General features: G+C 41.2%; 1 protein-coding gene across 1 annotated transcript in view; it reads right to left on the reverse strand.

Annotated features, from left to right (window-relative positions):
- Positions 1-20,496, reverse strand: part of SLC38A1 (solute carrier family 38 member 1) — a 69,180-nt gene that overhangs the window by 13,081 nt on the left and 35,603 nt on the right. Inside the window, exons 6-12 of the mRNA XM_032347974.1 lie at positions 6,843-6,916; positions 5,326-5,418; positions 4,932-5,013; positions 3,846-3,928; positions 2,370-2,428; positions 2,133-2,249; positions 139-218 (exon numbers count right to left, since the gene is read on the reverse strand). Of these exons, the coding sequence (XP_032203865.1) occupies positions 139-218; positions 2,133-2,249; positions 2,370-2,428; positions 3,846-3,928; positions 4,932-5,013; positions 5,326-5,418; positions 6,843-6,916 (588 nt within the window). The remainder of the gene's footprint in view (positions 1-138; positions 219-2,132; positions 2,250-2,369; positions 2,429-3,845; positions 3,929-4,931; positions 5,014-5,325; positions 5,419-6,842; positions 6,917-20,496) is intronic.

Here is a 20,496-nt window from a genome sequence, read left to right on the forward strand (position 1 = left end):
TGGCTGATGAATCCATCTGCCAGATCATTATACAAATCTATTTATTTCAATACAGTACTTGCCTATTAATGAGGGGATGTAAAAAATGATTAAGGTAAAAAAAGGTAAAATGACTAAGGTAAACAACAAATCTCTTACTCTTTAAGCTCACTGTAAATTGGCAGGACTGATGGGTGGCAGACAAAAGCAAACGCAATAGTCGGTAAAGCATACACGGTCTGTTTGAAAGAGAAAAATAAACATTACGAAGAAGCATTTATTACTCTAAAAATTATTCCGCTCCAATATTTCTGTGCTGTCGTCTTCTCTGACAGCTCTTCAGAATCTCTGGATTACTCGATTATTAGGAGGGCTTTGGTGTCGAAAATAGAAGCAGCTTTTCTAAGAGGGCTTATCTAGCTTGAGACGTGAGGCACTTGGCACACAGGGCTCTTAGGTTCCCCTCACCTACATCCTATTTTACTGCTTTGGGCAAAGCATCATCCCATAGTTACAGGGCACGTCACCCTGCACGTTCCCTGCATTAATTTACGAACTCCCAGCAACAACCCTGATCGGTAGACCGACCACTGACGCTCTCCTGACTCCCTTCAACAGGTTAGGTGACATGCCCCGGGCTTCTTCCATCTCTGTTCCACTGCTCTTTGCTCTACAGGGCACGTCAAACCAGACTTAAAAGTTGGCATCTAAAAAGACAACTACTTCCCCAGTCACTACTTTGGCTGTGTCCTTAGCATTGTGCCTGCATACAAGAGAGCTCTCTTTAGTTTTCTTTCTTTCTTTCTTTCTTTCTTTCTTTCTTTCTTTCTTTCTTTCTTTCTTTTTTTTTCTGGTTGTAACATTTTTATTGGCTTCTCAACAAGTAACTTTATTTTATGTATTTTTTTATTAACATATAATGTATTATTTACCCCAGGGGTACAGGTCTGTGAATCATCAGTCTTACACAATTCACAGCACTCACCATAGCACATAGCCTCCCCAATGTCTCTAACGCTGCCAACCTATCCCTCCCACCCACCCCCACTCCTCCAGCAACCCCGAGTTTGCTTCCTGAGATTACGAGACTCTTATGGTTTGTCTCTCTTCCCTGTCCCATGTTGTTTCATTTTCCCCTCCCTTCCCCCCATGACCCTCTGCCCTGCCTCTCAAATTCCTCATATCAGAGAGATCACATTTAATGGTCTTTCTCTGATTGACTTATTTCGCTTAGCATCCTATGGCCATACCACCCTGAACGGGCCCAATTGCATCTGATCTCTTTAGTTTTCTTAGATAAGACTTTTTTTTTTTTTAATTTTTTATTTTTTATAAACATATATTTTTATCCCCAGGGGTACAGGTCTATGAATCGCAGGTTTACACACTTCACAGCACTCACCAAAGCACATACCCTTCCCAATGTCCATAACCCCACCCCATTAGATAAGACTTTTTAAAACTCTCAAACTCAGTACAACTTCTGATGAAAAGAAAAAAAAAAAGAAAGAAAGAAAGGAAGGAAGGAGGAGGAAGAAAAGTAACATTTCTCATGCTCTAATTCTGTGAAAGCACTGGACCAGGCCCATTCTTAAAAAACGCTGTGAGATACAGAACAGTATCCTTGTTTTTCACTTGGGGATCTGGTAGCTTGCCAAACGATTTAAGTCCAAGCCTGACCGGTTCTGCAGTCCACTGTTCCCCATGCTAATAACAGCACTCCAACTGTGTGAAAGTTTGAAGTGTCAGTTTGTGTGTCTGTATTTCAGCATCTGTATTTCCACTGTGCGAGCTGGGGAAACCGGAGGGATGCCTTTCTATCTCCACCAGGGAGGAGCAGGGAGTGGGCTAAGGAGGTATTAATCTGTTTTTAAAGATCTACAAGGAAGAGAGGAGCTGAGACAATCATCCACACAGAGATTTTCACAGAGAATGCTTAAGGTTGTCCTTTATGTAAACTGCATAGGAGGAAGCATGAAATCTAGTATTTGCCTATTTCTCAAAGGTCTCTGAATTATGGGATTTGGGAAGCAGTGGTTTGGTGTTCTGTTGAGAATGAATTCTTTCAAAGCAGATTAATGACAACAAAGAGGAGAACTAGAATGCCATTAACAAAATGCTCTTTTTTATATTGAAAAGATGAGGAAACTCACCTTTGAATTGAAGGTAACATATTTTGGTGTACACATGTCAGAGTTTGTTAAATTAGCACTTATTGTTGAATTTAGCTCTGGAACGGTGCAGGGAATTTGAAATTTCTTGTAGATTACCTGGTATTAAGAAATATAGGAGAAACAATTAGACTTTATCAAATAAAGCCAAATAATAAATAACTGCTGTATAGCATAGTTCTGTGGCAAAACCAAGCCAATCATTTCATCAGCACTTACCACTATTAGGAAAAAAACCATACAGCTCAAAGAAAATCCACTAGTATAGCCAAGATACCCTAAAAGAAAAATTGAAAAAATTTATTATTATTTCATGTATCACCTTGTTTCTTTCAATGCATTATTTCTAGCATAGGTCCAATAATATACAAATATGCCTATGTGAATAGAAGATTTATTATTTGAGAGTGCTCCTTTATTTGGCAAAAAAAAAAAAAGGTGACTTTAAATAAAAGTATCATATTATCACTTTGATTCTAGTTTTCTCTGATACACTAGACAATGCAGATTCCCAGATAGGGAAAAAGAGCCTCCCAAATCCGGCCGTAGCTCTCTGTTGCTATACTCTGATGGAGCCTTACAGCCAAATCCATTACTCCTTGATCTCGATATTCTTTATTAAGTACCTATTGCATACATACTGAATATCAGCTACAGTATTTCTCTTCCCAGATGAGGGGTCCTCACAGAGGAGATGAAGTGATTTCTAGGAATAAATTGAGCGTCTGGGATCTTCACTTGCTCCCCTTGGAGTCCCCATCCACTGTAACTTCCACAGAGGCAGAGTTAAGTGGTCTCTGGGAGGTTGCGTTGTTCCCAGAGAAAAAGAGCGCTTCCTCCTTAAACTCAAAATAGCTATGTGTGTATACACAGAGAAGCCAAAACACAGATCCAGGAACCATAAAATTAAGTCGTTTTTAAGATCTACTTCTAGATCTTACATAACAGCTACAGAGGGTTGATATTCATACAAAACAAAACACTACGGTTAACAGTCATTTGCAGGAAGAACTTTAATCTAAATGTCTTCCTTGAATTTGCCCAGAATTAAAGGTGATGCATTTCGGACTAGATACCAATCTGGCCACATGATTCAATATATACTATTCCCACAACATCAGGCACATTTGTCTCCAAATATAAACATACACACACGAAAATATCAAAACCAAGTGGCTAGGACCTAAATTATGGCAACCTTTGACCTTTCACTTCAATCTTTCCCTTCAATGAAGCAAATAATTGAGATGGGTTAGACTCCGATAATATACGAATGATTCATTCTACTTTAGGGGCTAAATACAAGCAACTTTCTGTCTTGATATTAGATTTGAAAATCTACTGATCTAAATAATCAGGATATTGAAAACCTTGTGTAAGGAGAATTCATATTCTGTACTTTTCTCAGAGTAGCCTGTAAGTTGTGCTCTTCGATACGGCACTGAGTCTGTTGCTGGCCCCAGAGCCTCCCCTCCCCCTTCCACAGCTCAATGGAGGGACTGCTTACGAGGTCACATACTGACCAGTGTTTTTAGCCCATATTAAAGTCAAGCCTGATTAATACTTGTAATTTATCATTCACATAATCTTTACCTTACAAGTAAAAGTAGAGGAGGCAAAGTTATTCATTTTCATTAGGTTTCTGACTCATCTGGACACTGTAGAGACTATGATAAAAGCAAGCTCTTTCCTTACCTAAGTTCTTCAAAAGACACAGAGGGAGGATTATGCCAAAGGTAACGACGACCACCAGCACGCGGCCATCCACATACCAGGCTCTGAAAAAGGCATTTAAGTTGGGTCATATTTTCATAGAAAGTGAAATTTTTTCCTCAAATTTAAAACTTCACAATACATTTCAATGAATTTTTATTATTATTAATTTTTACCATTAATTTCTATCATTTTTCAGGCTTATCCAAACACTTTAATCCAACCACTTCCCATTTACCATCGTCTCTCTCCCTAGTGATGGAAGAAGGGGGATTTCTTTCCCTCCCCCACCAGCTAAATGGGGCCGTCCTCTGAATAATTTACGCGGTTTCAAAGCTGAATGCACACACTGCATTCTGTCAGATTACAACATGTCTTATCAATTATTTAAGGAGAAGTTCCATTTTGTTTTGCTTGGCTAATACCATTGAAAAACAAGTCAGCACAGGTAGGCATTGCTTTCTCCCTAACCTCTTGTATTTGACCTTGAGTCCTGATGACAGAACATGAGGAATTCTGGCTCCTATGATTCTGCCTTGAAAGAAAACAGAGAAACAAAGACTGGCAAGAACTATTAAACAAGAGGGAGTTAAAACAATGGATATGTCAGGTGTAGCTCCAACATTTTCCAAGCTTAGCTAGATTTTTATTGAAGTTGGCTCATGTTAATGTTGCTCCGCTCCCTTCTTTAAGAAAGAGACTAGGGTCTTAATGTGTTTGCATGTTCCACTTCTGTGTTAAATATATGTCTGTGCTAAAAATACTCTGTATCTGTTCTGTTCCGTAGAAACTGGATATAGATTTCAGGCTCTCCGGGAGATGCAGCATCTACTGTTTGCAGCTTGACAGATAAATCTACCTTTTAAATGCTCATCGTCAAATGGCTTTCCCTGCTTCTTTCATTTATATAAAAACCCCAGAGAAATGTGTTGGAACAACAAAGAAAAAAAATAACAACCCAGAGAAAACTCAGGTTCCTGTAGTTTTCATAAAACAAAAACTTTGGTTAGTCCACAATCAAATTAAGAATATTTTTGTTATCTTACAAAAAAATGGTCTATCACTTACGAAAATGCCTCTTCCTCTCCCATAAGAAACTTTATGGCGGAGGGCAGCTCATTTTTGACTATGAAGAGGTAGCTCAGCATTGCTAGAGGAAAATGAGAACATTTTTAGAAAGGAGATACCAAGGCTCATGTTGCAAGCTATATAAAAGGCTACCAGCCTGTTCTTAGACTGACCTTCAATAAGACACAAAGACAGTTTTAGCTACTCAGTATACTTGGGTTTTAAATAAGTGACTGCTCTCTCTGCCTTACTTTCCATGTGCCATTTTAGCAATGAGAACGATACTGCTTCCATTTTGTTAAAATTCATCGGGCCACCCAACCACCAGAATTAGAAAAGATAATAATATTCACATACTTTAAAGTTATGTATAGAAAAAGCGTGTTCCTTTTACCTCCAGTGTTCTGTAGAGAGGTGGCTCCAAAGATTACGAGCTTCCCTGTGGTGCCAAAGACCTGTTCTCCCAGCTTTTCATAAACCATGCAGCCTATTTAAAAATCATAGTTGAGAACACAAGAAATGACAGGGATCTAAAAGTTAAAGAAAGCCAAGATATCCTCATTCGAGGGACTATTCCCCAAGTTATTCTGCCTTTCTCAAAAATCACATACATAGCCTTTTGGGCTTTGCAAGGGTTAAGGTGCTACAACCTCGTGACATTTTAAAATGTCAGACATGACCACCACTTCTCCTTTTTCAAGTTGGCTACAAAAGCATTACAGTTCAATTATTAGGGCATAAGGCTTATTTTTAACTATCTCGAAGAGTTTTCAACCGGGGGCGGGGAATTCCTACTCTGATCTCCTTTCTCAGGTCTGGTACATATCATTAAAGTAAAGATTTGATTTAAAAATAAAAATCCTTATTGTGGGGATGATAGTTTCCTTTTGAATTAATTATGTGAACTGATGAGGCTAATAAGGAATTATCTTAATCTTAATAACATTCCATGAATGCCTCGTGTGTCCTAAACACAATAACAAACATACAATAGTCAACACCAGAATGTTCATCTTTTGTAAAATTTAGTTCACAGATACGTAACTCAGAAAAGAGACCCATAGACAAATCTGTCAAAAGAATAATCTGGCTACAGGAATATCTTAACATGTTCAACTGTCTCATTTCGATAAATACTAAACTGCTAAACCATTCATTAAGAAAACACGTTTATATGTCTTTATGACAGTTTGGCTCACGTTTCTAAAACTTTCACAGAAAGCAATGTGGGTCAGGTTATAATTAAAGCTTTGTTCAATCTCTCAGAAGACTGGTGTTTAAACAAGACAGTGGTAGATGCTCAATCTATTACAAAATGTCCCAGTTAAATGGAGTCTTCTCTGTATAGTAATAGTTGGCCAATGTGGTTTCAGCTAAAGTAAAAGTCAAAGTATTACAAACAGAATCCATTTGTCCCAGGAATAGAAAATAAACACTTCAGGTATTACACTGCCCAGAACTTGGAGCCCTTCCCCAGTACCCTCGCTCCCACATTGCCTCGGGCATACCATTTTCTCCTTGGAATATACACGAAAGGGAATGAAAGCACTGTTTACTTTTAAAATCTCGAAGGCTATAATATCAAAACATGGGATCCTTGTTCTGAATTTGTAAAGACCTAAGGAAAAACTGAAGCTTTTCAAATGAAGTCATTTCAAACTAGAAAACCAGGTATGATTGGGGGTTTGCTTTAAATGGCAGTGCTATTCTCTCGGGGTTCAAGACAATTTACGGTCCATGGTGCCGTGTCTGTTTCTCTGGGTAAACACCACTATAGGTTTTTGAGGAACTGTAGGTCAATGTACTCTTCAGTAATCAGTGGCTGAACCGGGAGGGCATTACTTGTTCACAGTATCACCATGCAAATCATTCATCCTGGCTTTAACAAAATTAGACCTACTATCAGCTTACCTGTTTCCTTGGAACAGATCAAAAGAAGGTTTATTGAATATATAGATAGCAGTGTCACGGAAGTCAAAAGTATCCTAAAGCAAAGAAAACAAGTCTTGTAATAACTATAAAACAACATACTCAGACCTTACATTTTAGAAGGGCAAAGGCTTATTTATTTGGTTAACACTGTTGGTAGCATCCAGATTTTGGAAATGATTAGTCACACCCTTTTTAAAATCCTCAATAAAAATATTCTACCAAATAAAGAGCTGCTCACTAGAATCTGAGTAACCCTAACAGTGCAAATCCTCTATGTTAATTCAAAGCCTAAATAGCTCTCTAAGGTCATTTCAGTTGAAATGACTTTCAGACAGTATTAGGAAAGAAAGCTTTTATGGCCTATGATGTACTTTCTGTTACATCTGAGTGAGAAAGTGTGAAAGAGATGTGAGATGGGGTGGCGGGGGGGGGGCAAGGGCTGAGGGGAAGTCTTGTACTGACTCTTAGGTCGATGACCATGTGACTTTAGGCAAGTTGCTCAATTTCTCCCACCCCTAGATTCCTCACCTATAACATAGACACAAACTAAATGATGTCTATGATTCTTTTCATCTAATTAGTCTGGCTACTTTTGAATCTATGCATTGGACTACTGAGATAATTCACTTTTTTTGCACCTAGTTCCTCTTAAAGACCAAGCATTTCTTCTAACCGATGGGAAAATTTTGACTAGGAAAATGAGAAGACATTTTTGAACGACGAACTCATGTTTTTGTTTTGGTACATCTGGCTCATTATCAAACCCACCCCAAGAAAAAGCACAGCTAAAATGACATGGGAGATCACATAGATTATTTCCAAATCATTTGGTTAAAACAGACTTGGTAATTGAAAATAAAGCCTATTCGCTAAAAAAGAAAAAAGTTCCAGTCCCCCCAAATGAAACCACTCCCTCCCTGATATAGGAGATCTATCCCTAGAACAGTATATAAGTGCAGTTGATTCCACATTTGAGTAAATAAGGCAGGGATTTTTCTGGCAAGGGCCATTGAGAGGCACTTGGCTTATCATGGGATTCTCTCTGTGTGGGATCTCTCTTCCCAACCCCAACCCCAACCCCCTCCCGCACACCCACTGAACCCCTGTCCTTGGGCTCAGCTCAGATGTCACCCCTTTATGTGCCTTCCCTTACCCCAGGCAGAAAGGCAACTCTGTGGCTGTCTCGTGTCTTATGGTGTTTTGCTTCCCCTATAGTTCCCTATAGGCAATGTGGCCATAAGGAGATCGATGGGGGAGAACAGAATGGCCAACTACAGAGCAGACAGAATGCCAGAGATTGGTCATAAAACATAAAAGAGGGACAGAGCTCAGCAGAGGTAAAACAAACATGGGGAGAAAGAACAGAAAACCTAACACTCTGGGTGAAGACCAAACTGACCAGCCAATAAAAAGGGGAATTTAGGTGAAAAGGTGATGATAAGGAAGTGCATTCAGACATATATTGACTTAGCTAAGATACTTGAGGGGGAGGGTGATTCCGAAGGCAAGTCCCTTATTACCTCTTCTGGCTGAGGGACAGGAGAAAGTGAGAGCAGGCAGTCCCATACCCAGCTCATAGTTCTGAGATACATAATGGAGCCCCATTTGGTATGTTCTGCCAGAGAGGAAGATACAGGACCCAACTGTGGTATGATTTTTCTTTCACCTTGTAAGAGATACACAATATTTATTCTGAAGAAGCAAGCTTCGAATTCTGCTCAGAGTTCACTCACATTTTTAGGGACAATGAGACAAACGGGTGACTTCCATGTGCGCATGCGATAAAGCATAGAGGACTTGGGTGTGACGCAGCCTAGCATGGGTTTCCAGTAGGGGATAGGAGAGATGCAAGTTGCTGCTGTTCTCGAGTGACCACATGCCCTGTTGAGTCTATTCCCCTGGGACTGATGTGGGGAGGAGGGGGATCCTGCCACCAGGCCCCAGGCTAATGACTAGAGAGTATGACCTTGCAGGAATTACGTGCCTGGCAGGAGGGACAATTACTAATGTCTACCTAATGATTAACCAAAGGCTAGGAGAACTGGTTACTTATTAGCCAAAGAAACATTATAAGGAAACATTCCTTCCCTCAGCTAGCAGCCCCTGGGACCACATGGGTCTTACATACAGTTGCCTCCCAACATATTCTACTGGGTCAAATATCATTGTAGGTGATGCTCAAGCTGGCCTGTGGCCCTTGGCAAGAAGTCAAGGATTTCTTCATGAACTCCTATCACCTCTTTTTCTCTTTCCAGGAGAAAAGTCTTGGTCAAGGAAGAGATTAGCAGGGGGTGCATCTATGCTCTCCCCCACATTTACCAACAGCAGAGTGAGATCCTCCCACTATTGAAAACAACCCTCCTGCTTCCGTGTTTAAAAGACATAACACTGCACCCCAGACAGAAGGACCTGGAGTGACATTCTGACAGCCTCTGCATTGAACCGCCCCATCTCTGAAGATGGTCTTCTCCATCCCTCCCAAAATCTACAACTTCCCTTCAAAAACCAAAAACTAATATAAAACAAAATGCTTTTTTCTAGCAGGTCATAAAAGGCAAAATCTGTACATAAAATTTTAAGACCACTTTGGGCTATAAAAGAAATCTAGTAGTATTAATGGAATTAAAATGTAGAGAAGTGCACCTCCTTGTTTAGATTCTTAGAAAGAAACTCTAAGTTGTCTAATTGGCTATAATGATGCTAGACTACTTTAAGGGGATCTGGGGGTGTCAAAGACGCAAAATATAACATCAGAATGAAAGCAGGAGGAATGACTTGAGAGAATATAATGACTTATTTGAACATTTCTCCTGTCTTGAGTGTGATTGTACCTCCATTTGTCCAATGAGATCTTTGTACATATAATTGTGGTTTGCTGGCAGAGAAATATACACCGGTATTCCTGTGCTAAGAGGAAAACAAGCGATTCCTTTCTGCATCTCATCCAGACGTCATGTTTGCTTTCACACTTCTGATCACTGACGACAAGCTCTAATATGGTTACGGCAAAAGCCGCTTGCTGAAAAAGGTGTTTGGGGGGCAACTAAATCTCGGCGATAGGAACTGTGCTGTCAAGGTGTTGGTATTTCAGACTTAGGTTCAGCCTTGAAGAGAAGGGGATCCAGAACTTGTAGGTGGACATAGGCACTGGGTAAGCAGTGGCAGGAGTGTGAACACTGTGATCAGGGACTTCCAAGAACCCTCACACTGTCAGCCACACTAGGCAAGAGGTGGTGTGGGGACATCCTCAGAGAGTCTATGGCCCCTACGGGGAAGGAGACTGTTAGGAAACAATTCGAGACTCCAGGACCAGGGAGGGGTCTTTAGACACTGCCCTGTCCAGTTTTCCACCCAGCACAGGCAGCCTCTCTGCTCCATCCCACACACAGGCATCCAGGTCTGCAAAGTGTGTCACAGGGGACCCATACGCCACCCATCCTATCCTGCTTCTGTGAAGCACCATGTACAAGAACTTAGGCTGAGCTGAAACTACCGCTGCCATTTCACCCTTTGGACCTACTTGAATCTACGTAAAATCAAAACCCTCTTCTGCCAAACAGTCCATCTGATGGTGCTCTTTTTCAGATTGTGCCCTTTGACCTACACTTCTCCAATTCTTCCAGCTGTCATCCTGTGATGGGGGCGTTCAGGCTCTTTACATCTCAGTCATGGTCCAGTTCCTCAACCATCCTTTGTCATGGCTGTGTGCTAAGAAAAGCACAATGCTGTCACATCAGTTTGGGTCCAAATAGCACAAAGCATATTAAGATTATTAACTTGAGATGGACATCATGTTTCTTAGTAGGCAACCTATTTTGGTGTTCATTTTTACGGCAGCCAAGCCACACTTTTGATTCTTATTGAGCTTCTGTTAGAAACGCCCATTAGGTTACTCTTCCTGGTTCCATCCTGTGTATACTTTTTTTTAAAAGATTTTTATTTATTTATTTGACAGACAGAGATCACAAGTAGGCAGAGAGGCAGGCAGAGAGAGAGGGGAAGCAGGTTCTCCGCCAAGCAGAGAGCCCGATGCGGGGCTCGATCCCAGGGCCCTGAGATCATGACCTGAGCCAAAGGCAGAGGCTTAACCCACTGAGCCACCCAGGTGCCCCATGTGTATACTTTTTTTTGAAAGGATTCTACACTTTCCATTATATTTTGTCTTTCCAGTCTCGTGATATCTTTTAAAATTGCTGACCTTTTTTACTTATGTATCAGCTACCTCATCAAGCTTCCTATCTTGAATTTGCCTTCATCCAAGTCACTGCTTCTAACTTTGAGTAGAACAAGAACCCAATCTAGAAAATGGCCCACTGTCCCATCAACTGCTCCAGCCAGAAAACCGGAAGTCACCCTTGATCTTTTATCTACTCTCTCATCCCTAACATCTAATCATTGGCAAGTGCCCTTTCACTTCTCTCTCAAAAATAGTTCCTAAATCCAAATGCCTCCCCCCCTCCCCATCTCCACTGTCACTACTCTGATCCCAGGCACCATCACCTCTAATTTCTGGGCAACTATAGTGATCTCTGTCTCACATTTCTTGCCCTCTCTGATCCATCCTCCAACCAGCAGCCAAAGCAATCTTTTTATTTCATTGCTTTATTATGTCCCTCCATTACTAACTAGACTGTAGGACAGGGCGTAACACATCATTCGGAGTCATGGCCCCTCTTATTTGCCTATTTACATACAATACCAAACAAAGCACACAGCAGACTCTTAGCTAAGAATGAATTTACAGAATATTAGTATCTCATTTGTAAGTCATATGGGATCATGCCAAATGTCTTGCTAAAATCAAGATACATTCTGCTTAAGACAATCCTGTGACCAACTAGTTCACTATTATCTCAAAAGATAAAGTAGTTTAGCACAACTATATAGGAAAACCCTATTGACCTCCAGGGAGCAATATTTTCTATGGTATTTGTACATAAAAGTTATTTAATAATTCACCCTTAAATACTGCTTGAGATCTACTTTTTACCAAGTAGATCTGGGAAAGCTGGGATGAAATCTGCCCATTTCTAGTCCTCTGGCGATACTCCTGCTCTCTGTGATTTCTTAAATATTTCTGACAGGGGTCCTAGATATATTTAGTGTATTTGGTGCAAGAAAATTTTGGCTCCTACCTTAAACAATAACCTCTAAACATCTATTTTAAAGACATTTACTTGTTATTGTTTAGAATCACAGTGATAAGACTGTAATTCTTTGCTCTCCCATAACTTACCCAGACATTATATGGATAACATTATAATAAATCTCATTTCTTAAAGTGCTATATGTTAATCAAATGGGAAACTGTGACAATAGAACCACATATTTAAGGCAATTGAAATGTTCTTTCTTTCTTTTTTTTAAGTAGGCTCCATGCCCAGTGTGGAGCTCTATGTGGGGCTTGAACTCACAACAGTGAGATTAAGACCCGAGCTGAGATCCAGAGTCATACACTTAACCCACTGAGCCACCCCAGTGTTCCAACAATTGACATATTCTATGTGATTTCACAACTACATTTGGGTAAATTTATCAAATCCTATCCTTTAAAATGAAGAATTTTACTGTATATAAATTATACCTCAAAAAGACCAACCCCCGACCACATCTTTTAAAAGCCTAGCTAAAAAACAAGAAATTGTATACCATGCTCCCCACCCAGCAGCAGAGCCCTCGAAAGAGGCGGAGATGAAGCAGCAGTCACCACCGCCGACCCAGAAATAGCTTCCATGGGGGTGTTTACATGGGGGTGTTCCGGGCTGCCATGCAGGTGAGTGCTTTCAACTCCTCCAGGACCCATTCCTCTTAAAAAATAAGGGGACCCTTCCCAACCTTCCCTGCACGACTCTCCCCGTCCAAAGTTTAAAGCAGCTGCCCTCAAACTTGAAGGGTATATACGACTCTCCTTAGGATCTTGTTAAACTGAAGATTCTAATTCAGTAGATGTGGGGTGGGACCTGAGAGTCTGCACTTCTCAAAAGTCCCCAAGTATTTCAGATGCTGCTGGTCCAGGGACCACTCTTGGAGTAGCAGGGATTTAAAGCTGCCAGCTCTGGCCCTGTGGCAAACAGATCTCAGCGTTCCCGTTTCTCACAGCTGTTGAACTAGTGCCACGTGGCCTGCCGCACTGTCTGCAGCTGGGGTGCCATGCCACCATCACAGTGTGACTACCTATGACACAGCCCCATGGCTGTCCAGGGGAGAATGCAGTGAAGTGAAGCATTTACAGCTGAATCATTATCATTCCTATGGGATGCAGACCATTCCTGTGGGATCCTGACTTCCTGGACCATTCCTGTGGGATCCTGACTTCCTCGGTATATTAGGGCATTAGTTACTCCACCAATATATATATATTTAAAATTAGGGGCTCATGGGTGGCTCAGTCAGTGAGGTGTCTGCCCTCAGCTCGGGTCATGATCCTGGGGTCCTGGGATGGAGCCCCTCATCGGGCTCCCCTGCTCAGCACAGAGCCTGCTTTGCTTCTCCCTCTCCATCTGCCCCACTCCTGACTCATGCTTGCTTGTTCTTTCTCCCAAGAAATAAACAAAATTATTTTCAATGCCACATCCCTCCCCCCACCCCAGCCATGTTTCTTTTCTTCCAAAAGGGATCTGAGGCTCACTACACTATATAATTCTTCCTGTTCTAAACCCGGTTAAAAGTATAAAACATTTACCATCATCATGATTAGAATAATCCATATAAAAACTCCCTGCACTGGAGCAAAAGTAATCTTTTTCACTAGTTTTGCTTTTATCTACCATCATCTCCCACCAATCTACAGCCCCTCCCTCCAAAATTCAGAGACACGTGATCTGGTTGAGGCAGGATATTTATAAGAAATTTAAAATCCCAGTACAAGGGGCACCTGGGTGGCTCAGTGGTTTGGGCTGCTGCCTTCGGCTCGGGTCATGATCTCAGGGTCCTGGGATCGAGCCCCGCATCGGGCTCTCTGCTCCGCAGGAAGCCTGCTTCCCTCTCTCTCTGTCTCTCTCTCTGCCTGCCTCTCTGCCTACTTGTGATCTCTGTCTGTCAAATAAATAAATAAAATCTTAAAAAAAAAAAAAAATCCCAGTACAAGCTAGTTGGACAAACTGTAGGAAACGTACTATTTTCTGGCCAACCATCTTTCTCCAGTCCTTCCCCTCCGTTACTGGCCTCTCTTTTACTTTCTTCTACCCTTTCCCTTTCTCCAACCTTTCTTCCTGTGTCCCCCCTCCACTTTTTTCTTCATCTCTTATCTCCACTAACTCTCTCTGCCCCTCCATCTCCTCCCAGTCAACTAACTCCTCCAAAGGGAAATACCTAGATGAAGGAAGTAAAGATCTAAAATCACTGCTACAGAGAGCAGAGCACTAGCTGGGGATGAAGGGAGAGCTGGGCAGCATGGAGAACCCAAGCGAAGATGCTGAATGTAGTTACCCATCTGTGTAGTTAAGAAGCTCAGATTCGGGGGGTTTCCAGCTAGTGTGACAGAAAGCTAGCGGGGAAGGGAATTTTAGGGTGTGGGAAAGAGAGGGGTTTTCAAGTGAAAGGCCATGACATCTGCACCGGACAGGGAAGGAAGTGTACTTCTCCCTGAGGTTCTCCGAGGCTGTCGGTGACATTGGAGGACAGGCATGGGAGTACCCCAGGTCGGAGCCTGGACATGGGGAGGGGGTGCTGTGGTCACAAGTAGAATGTCTGGAGGGGGACTGCAGAGGCAGATGGTGTAGCACAGTTCCTGGCCCAGGAAAGCCATGCTAGCGGGAGGCTTAATTGTAAAAAAAAAAAAAAAAAAAAAAAAAAGGCAACACAGAGGAAGAATCGTCTATTTAATTCTCATCCCCAAATGGAAGGGGATGTGCCTGAAAGTGAGAAGAGAGGACCAAGTGTTCTGAGTCCCTCATCCATGTGAAAATTTGAAATATTCTGGAAAATTCAAACCTGTCTTTTACATACAAATCCATTTCCTAGAACTTTACTAATAGGAATTCAATATAATTAATAAAACTATTGATCATCACTACCAATAAATTTAGGGTATTTTCAGTACGTCAGGCCCACACTAAGCACTTTAAAATATTTCATTTATGAGTAGTACTATTACTATTTTACAGATAAGGAAAATTGAAGTTAAGAGAGGTTAAGTATTTTGTCTAAGGTCGCAGAGCTAGCATTAGAGCCCTGAAAGTCTGATTCCAAAGTCATTACCCACCCATGCTATATTGTCTGCCAAAGTCAAATGTCCACAGAGGAATGACAGTGTAAAAAGTAAAACCTAAGCAGAAGACAAACGACTTAGAATGAAATACATCACAGGCCTAACAGAGCCCACTGTTAACAGTGAGATTTGGGGTCATTTCTTTTCTTTTCTTTTTTTTTTTTAAAGATTTTATTTATTCATCAGAGAGAGAGAGAGAGGGAGAGAGAGCGAGCACAGGCAGACAGAATGGCAGGCAGAGGCAGAGGAAAAAGCAGGCTCCCTGCCGAGCAAGGAGCCCGATGTGGGACTCGATCCCAGGACGCCGGGATCATGACCTGAGCCGAAGGCAGCTGCTTAACCAACTGAGCCACCCAGGAGTCCCATGATTTCTTTTACTTAATTTATTTTATGTATTTTCAAAATGGTCTTTAATGATTATCTCACTTACAATAATAGTATTAAAATGAAAAATATAAAAAAACCTCTTAAGTGATAGTAGTATTATTCCAATTCTTCCTTTTGGGGAGGGAGGGGGAAGAGTGGCATTTGTTTAAACCCCAAGGTCATTAATATAGTCCCAATTTCATTTAAGGAGCTCACAAAATACTTAAAGAAAGGAGCAGAAACATATAATTATTCAGTTCCAAAGTGTACTTCCTAGTCACTACACTGTGATTAAATTTCAACATTCTGAGGGTCAGAGGACCAGCACACCAGGATCTGGTGCATGCAATTATTTGTAATATTTACAACTTAGAGAGTGAAAGAAATGGTTTTTAAATGCTGAGCTGGGAACGGGCCGGGATCAATTATTCGTACAATTCCTTCCATTTCTTTCCTTGTAGATAAATCTACATTTCTTGGTGCAAAGCTGCTCTTAAACTAGCCTCACTCACTACTGGTTAGATATTTCGTCTTGTCTAATTTCTAATGAAAGAAATATGCCTCACTGATGACCAAATCAAGAAAGATCTAGTATGATCCTACAGAGAATGAAGTACTTAAAAGATGTATGCAGACAGAACTAGAATTTTATCAACTTAGTTGATACTTCATGAAGTTAAACAGTTAGGAGGAGGGTTGAGTTTAAAAGAGGAAGTTGTACTGGTAAGAAAGAAAGCCATGTGCCACTACCACTTCCTGTTTGTGCTTAGAGTCGTTGGTAGAGGTCTGTGGGTTCTGCGGGCGCTCCATTTATAACTCTTGACATGTGCTCCTTCCTCTTCTTCCACTCCACAAGAATAAGTGGCTTCCTTTTTCCTCAAACCTAGATCCTTACCTTTGAAAATGACGCCCCCTTTATCACACTCTTAAGATGTAACTCCTGAGTGACAGAAAAATTCCACGTAACCATTAAATAAAGAAGTGTGCTGTTCTCGGTGGGTACTTTGGACTTCCACGCTAAGGGGAACGACAGAGCTGTGGCTTCATTCATACTTTCCTCCTCTGTTTCCATGGTAACAATGCACACTGAAGGAGCGATGGAAGAGTTAAGAGGACTACACCATGGGCTTGTTGCCCTCCTTCCCCTCATCCCACACCAATCACAGTGTCATCCTAGCAAGTGCCTTAGCCTCTGTGACTCTTAGCTTCTTTACCTATAAAATAAGGATGATAAATAGGGTTGTTATAGGTCCCATGGCACACGTATACTTTATAACATCTTTTTTTTTTTTTTTTTAACTCTCTAAAGAGAAAAACAAAGCTATTCGCAGCTAGCAAGCCAGACAAAAAGAAGCTACAGGTGGTTTTGGTCAGTACGCTGTAGTTGGCAAACCTCTAATGAAGTTGCAGAAGGTTGAAACATGGACCCGATGTGAAGTGAAGCTTGTAGCCATTGAACAAAGCACAGCTAACTGGCCCACACAAGGGCAGTCTTCCACTCTACTAAACCAGCTACCACTCTGTGAGTAGTGAAAGTTCAAGCTAACCTTGAAAATCCAAATTTCTGGGCTGTCCGGACCTACTGTGCTGATACACACCTCGCTTACTGCAACCCAGGAAAGATTCACGCATCACGGAGGTCTTAATACTGGGAAAACCTCAGACAGCAGAGTTAAGTTGCCTCTCGCAACCTGAGAAAAACACTGTGCTCCAAATGGGGGCCATGCTGTTGTCCTTGGGTAGCACCGGGGCACCGGGACAGGATGCGACTCAGGCTACAGAGGACTCAGCCAACTCCGGGTGCATGCTCTCGCGCATGCGCGCAGTGCACACACCCGCGCACCTCTGGGGCCACGAGAATTGCCTTCTTGGAACCCCTTATCAGACACATCTTAGATGACTCACCAACTAAGCATAACTGCCCAACTCTTAAAAACAATGGGTGGGACTCATCTCCTACGCTTGCCAACCCTCTTCGTTTACAAAATAAGCACTCATTTTTAGCACAACACTAACCACTCTCCTATTTCCCGATTTCTGAAAAGCTTCTTAATCCAGCGAATTTCAATAGAGTTCAATGGCACTGCCACTGCCCTTTTTACATGTATCTCAAATGTTGGCAAGGCTGAATGTGCCATTTCTCCTCTTCCAGTATTATTATTCCCAAACAAGAGAATCTGATGCCAATGATTTTTGCTGCCAGCTGAAGGACAACAGTTTTCTCTTCAGATCATTTCTAAGGAACAGTGACTATAACTCAAAGAATTTTAAAAACAAGTAACTGATTGACAAGAGGGAAGAGGATTGGGACTATACTCATGGACCTCCTCCTAGGATCACCGGAAGAGTAGGGTTTCCCTATTGACTTCCTCTTCAATCGCCTGGTTTTTAAGATCACAAGATCCAGTTGGTCTTTCCGCCGGAGCAGGCAAAGAACTGCCTGCTAAGGAGTGCACAGAGAGAGATGACTTAACATTTACGAGGAATAACTTGATAAATATCACACAGACCATCTCTGTTACTGCTAAGAGCAAAATTATCATCTTGGTGGGCGTGATTCAAACTTTCTGGAATACATATGAAGTAACGAAGCAGTGACAATTCAGGATCATGCAGAGTACATATTTGTGAAGGAACACTGCGGTCTCACTCCAATTTAGTAGAATTTGCTAAAAAAGATAGGAGACTTCAGAGCTATGCTGAGACAGTTATTTAAGAATACAAACCTCCTCATATCGTGAGAAGCCCCCCCACCTTTTTTTGGTGACAGGCTAATAATGATCAAATACCTACAAGATAAGAACAGGACTTAGGGCAATGTGTTGATGGACTTATGGTTCTAATTCCATTTCTGTCTGTCCCTTATGTAGGCTCAACTGTGAAACACTGAATTTAAAGAGAGAAGTCCCCTGCTAGTCTGATCTTGATTTACAGAGATCTTTATATTCTAGATTGACCCTTACTGGCATGGCCATTTACTGGTTTGTTTGTAAACACTGTAATTATAGGTAATACAATATTGCATCTTTTTAGTGGTCCACAGAAGTAAATATTAAGAAAAAGAGAGACAGAATTCACCTACAATTGAAGCAGACAATTTACCACAAATTGAAGGTAATTGCTGTACACTGAAAATGACAATTATGTTCCTTTTTGCAAATAGCAATTTAACAACAAATGCCCTTTTAGCAATGTAATACTAACCTCTTACAGGATTTAACAGGCTCTGAACTATTTAGAATGTTCAGATGAAAGAGGCATTCCCAGGAAAGTAACCAAGTAACCACTTGAGGGCGAGTCCTGTGCTAACCTGGTTATTATCATTACATCTCCACAGCCCACTGAAAATTTGAGGGTGAGCTAAACCTTTCAGTTGGTATCTGCCCTTCAATAAGTTTGCACCAATTATGAGGGCCATTGTTTTGCCCTAAAGGCTTCTTTTGGTTTTGCAAAATCTAATTCTCAAGTATTCATTCATTCATGTCAATGAAACTTTATTGAGAATCACATATATGCAAGCAACTGTTCTAGATCTTGTTGGGGCCGACAGAGTTGGGGGGTGGGGAGTGAGGCATTAGAAGTGGTGGCGAGAGGTGATTTGAACAAGGAAGAATTAGACATTAATCCTGCCCCTGTAGGCCTCAGAGTTCAATCAGAAAGGTAAAGGAGGATCAGAGAAACAGTTCTGGAGGTGGCATCTGACTGGGCCTCACAGGCCCGTTAGGATTCAGAAGCACGGAGGTGCGTGGGAATAAGGAAGGGGAAAGGCCAGGGTAATAAGGATGGTGCAGGTGGCCTTTACAGAAAAGAAGGACATGGTGTGGCTGAAATGGAGGCTCTCTGAAGGCAGATGGGGTTGAAAATACAGTGTGGAGTAGGTGGCACAGCATCAACTGCTTATTCTCCCTCTATAATATCAATCTTAAATATCAATACTGAAAATCTGCTTTTCCTCAGTTTTCTGTAGGTAAGAAGCGGGGTAGGGGGGAGCCTTATTGCATTGGTTTTAAATTCCTTAAGTAAACGGGCTTCTTTTCATTAGTTTCTTCCCCTAAAAACACCCGGTAGGAAGACAATACAGAGTGGAAGCTTTGCACCCCCACTCCGCCCCAGCCCCTGTGCCACTCTCCAGAAGCAACCCTTGTCAACAGCTCACTCGTGCACCCTCCGAAATAGTCTGCGGGCCGTAAGCACACACACACTCTCCTCTCTTGCTCACTTCCACCTAACGGTCAGGCTTTTTCAAACAATAATATTCTTGTGACATGTTTCCATACAAGTACATATAATTCGGTTTCCTCTTTCATATAGTTGTCTAATATTCTATTTTATGGAACTACTCTGAGTACTGAACCAATTCGCTAATAATGGGCTTGGTATTATCTGACTTCGTCAGTACTTGGTTTTTAATTCTTAACATTTAGTTAAATATTTGGAAGGAATTAAGGTCAAGGGCTCACGAAGACAAGGGATGTTCTTAAATAGCACTCGAGGCCAAGTTGGGGATAGATATGACACATATGAAGCAGTTCAGAAGGTATGTTAGTTTCATGATATACTTTAAGCATGTGTTTTATGGGCTATTACCAGGAACCTGACCACCCCTGATCTACAATGTGGTGCACTTGATATTACAAAACTATTTCCATTAAAATAAGGGTGAAGGTTCTTGGTGAAACAGTAGTAACATAATCCAGAAATATTGAAGATTATACAAGATGATTTTTAAAGCTGAAATATTAACTTGCTGGTATCTATTGATAAGAATAGAATTTCTCTAATGATGTACATTAATAATGCAGATTTGGTTTCTGATGAAGATATCACAAAAAGACAGTATAGTGTTTTATGGTTCTAGAGTCAGAAAAGCCTGCACGGAACCTTGGCTCCCCAACTTGGTAAGTTGTTATTAAGCCTTAGTTACCTCATCTGTGAAATGGAGCTAATACTTACTTCATAGTGTTGATGGAGATTAAATGAGATAAAATAGCATATGTAATTACTGTTCAATGGATGTTAACCATTATTTATGACTACCTAATTAATAATTCCACAAAC

This window comes from Mustela erminea, chromosome 6 (genome assembly GCF_009829155.1).
Source record: "Mustela erminea isolate mMusErm1 chromosome 6, mMusErm1.Pri, whole genome shotgun sequence".
Lineage (NCBI taxonomy): Eukaryota > Metazoa > Chordata > Mammalia > Carnivora > Mustelidae > Mustela > Mustela erminea.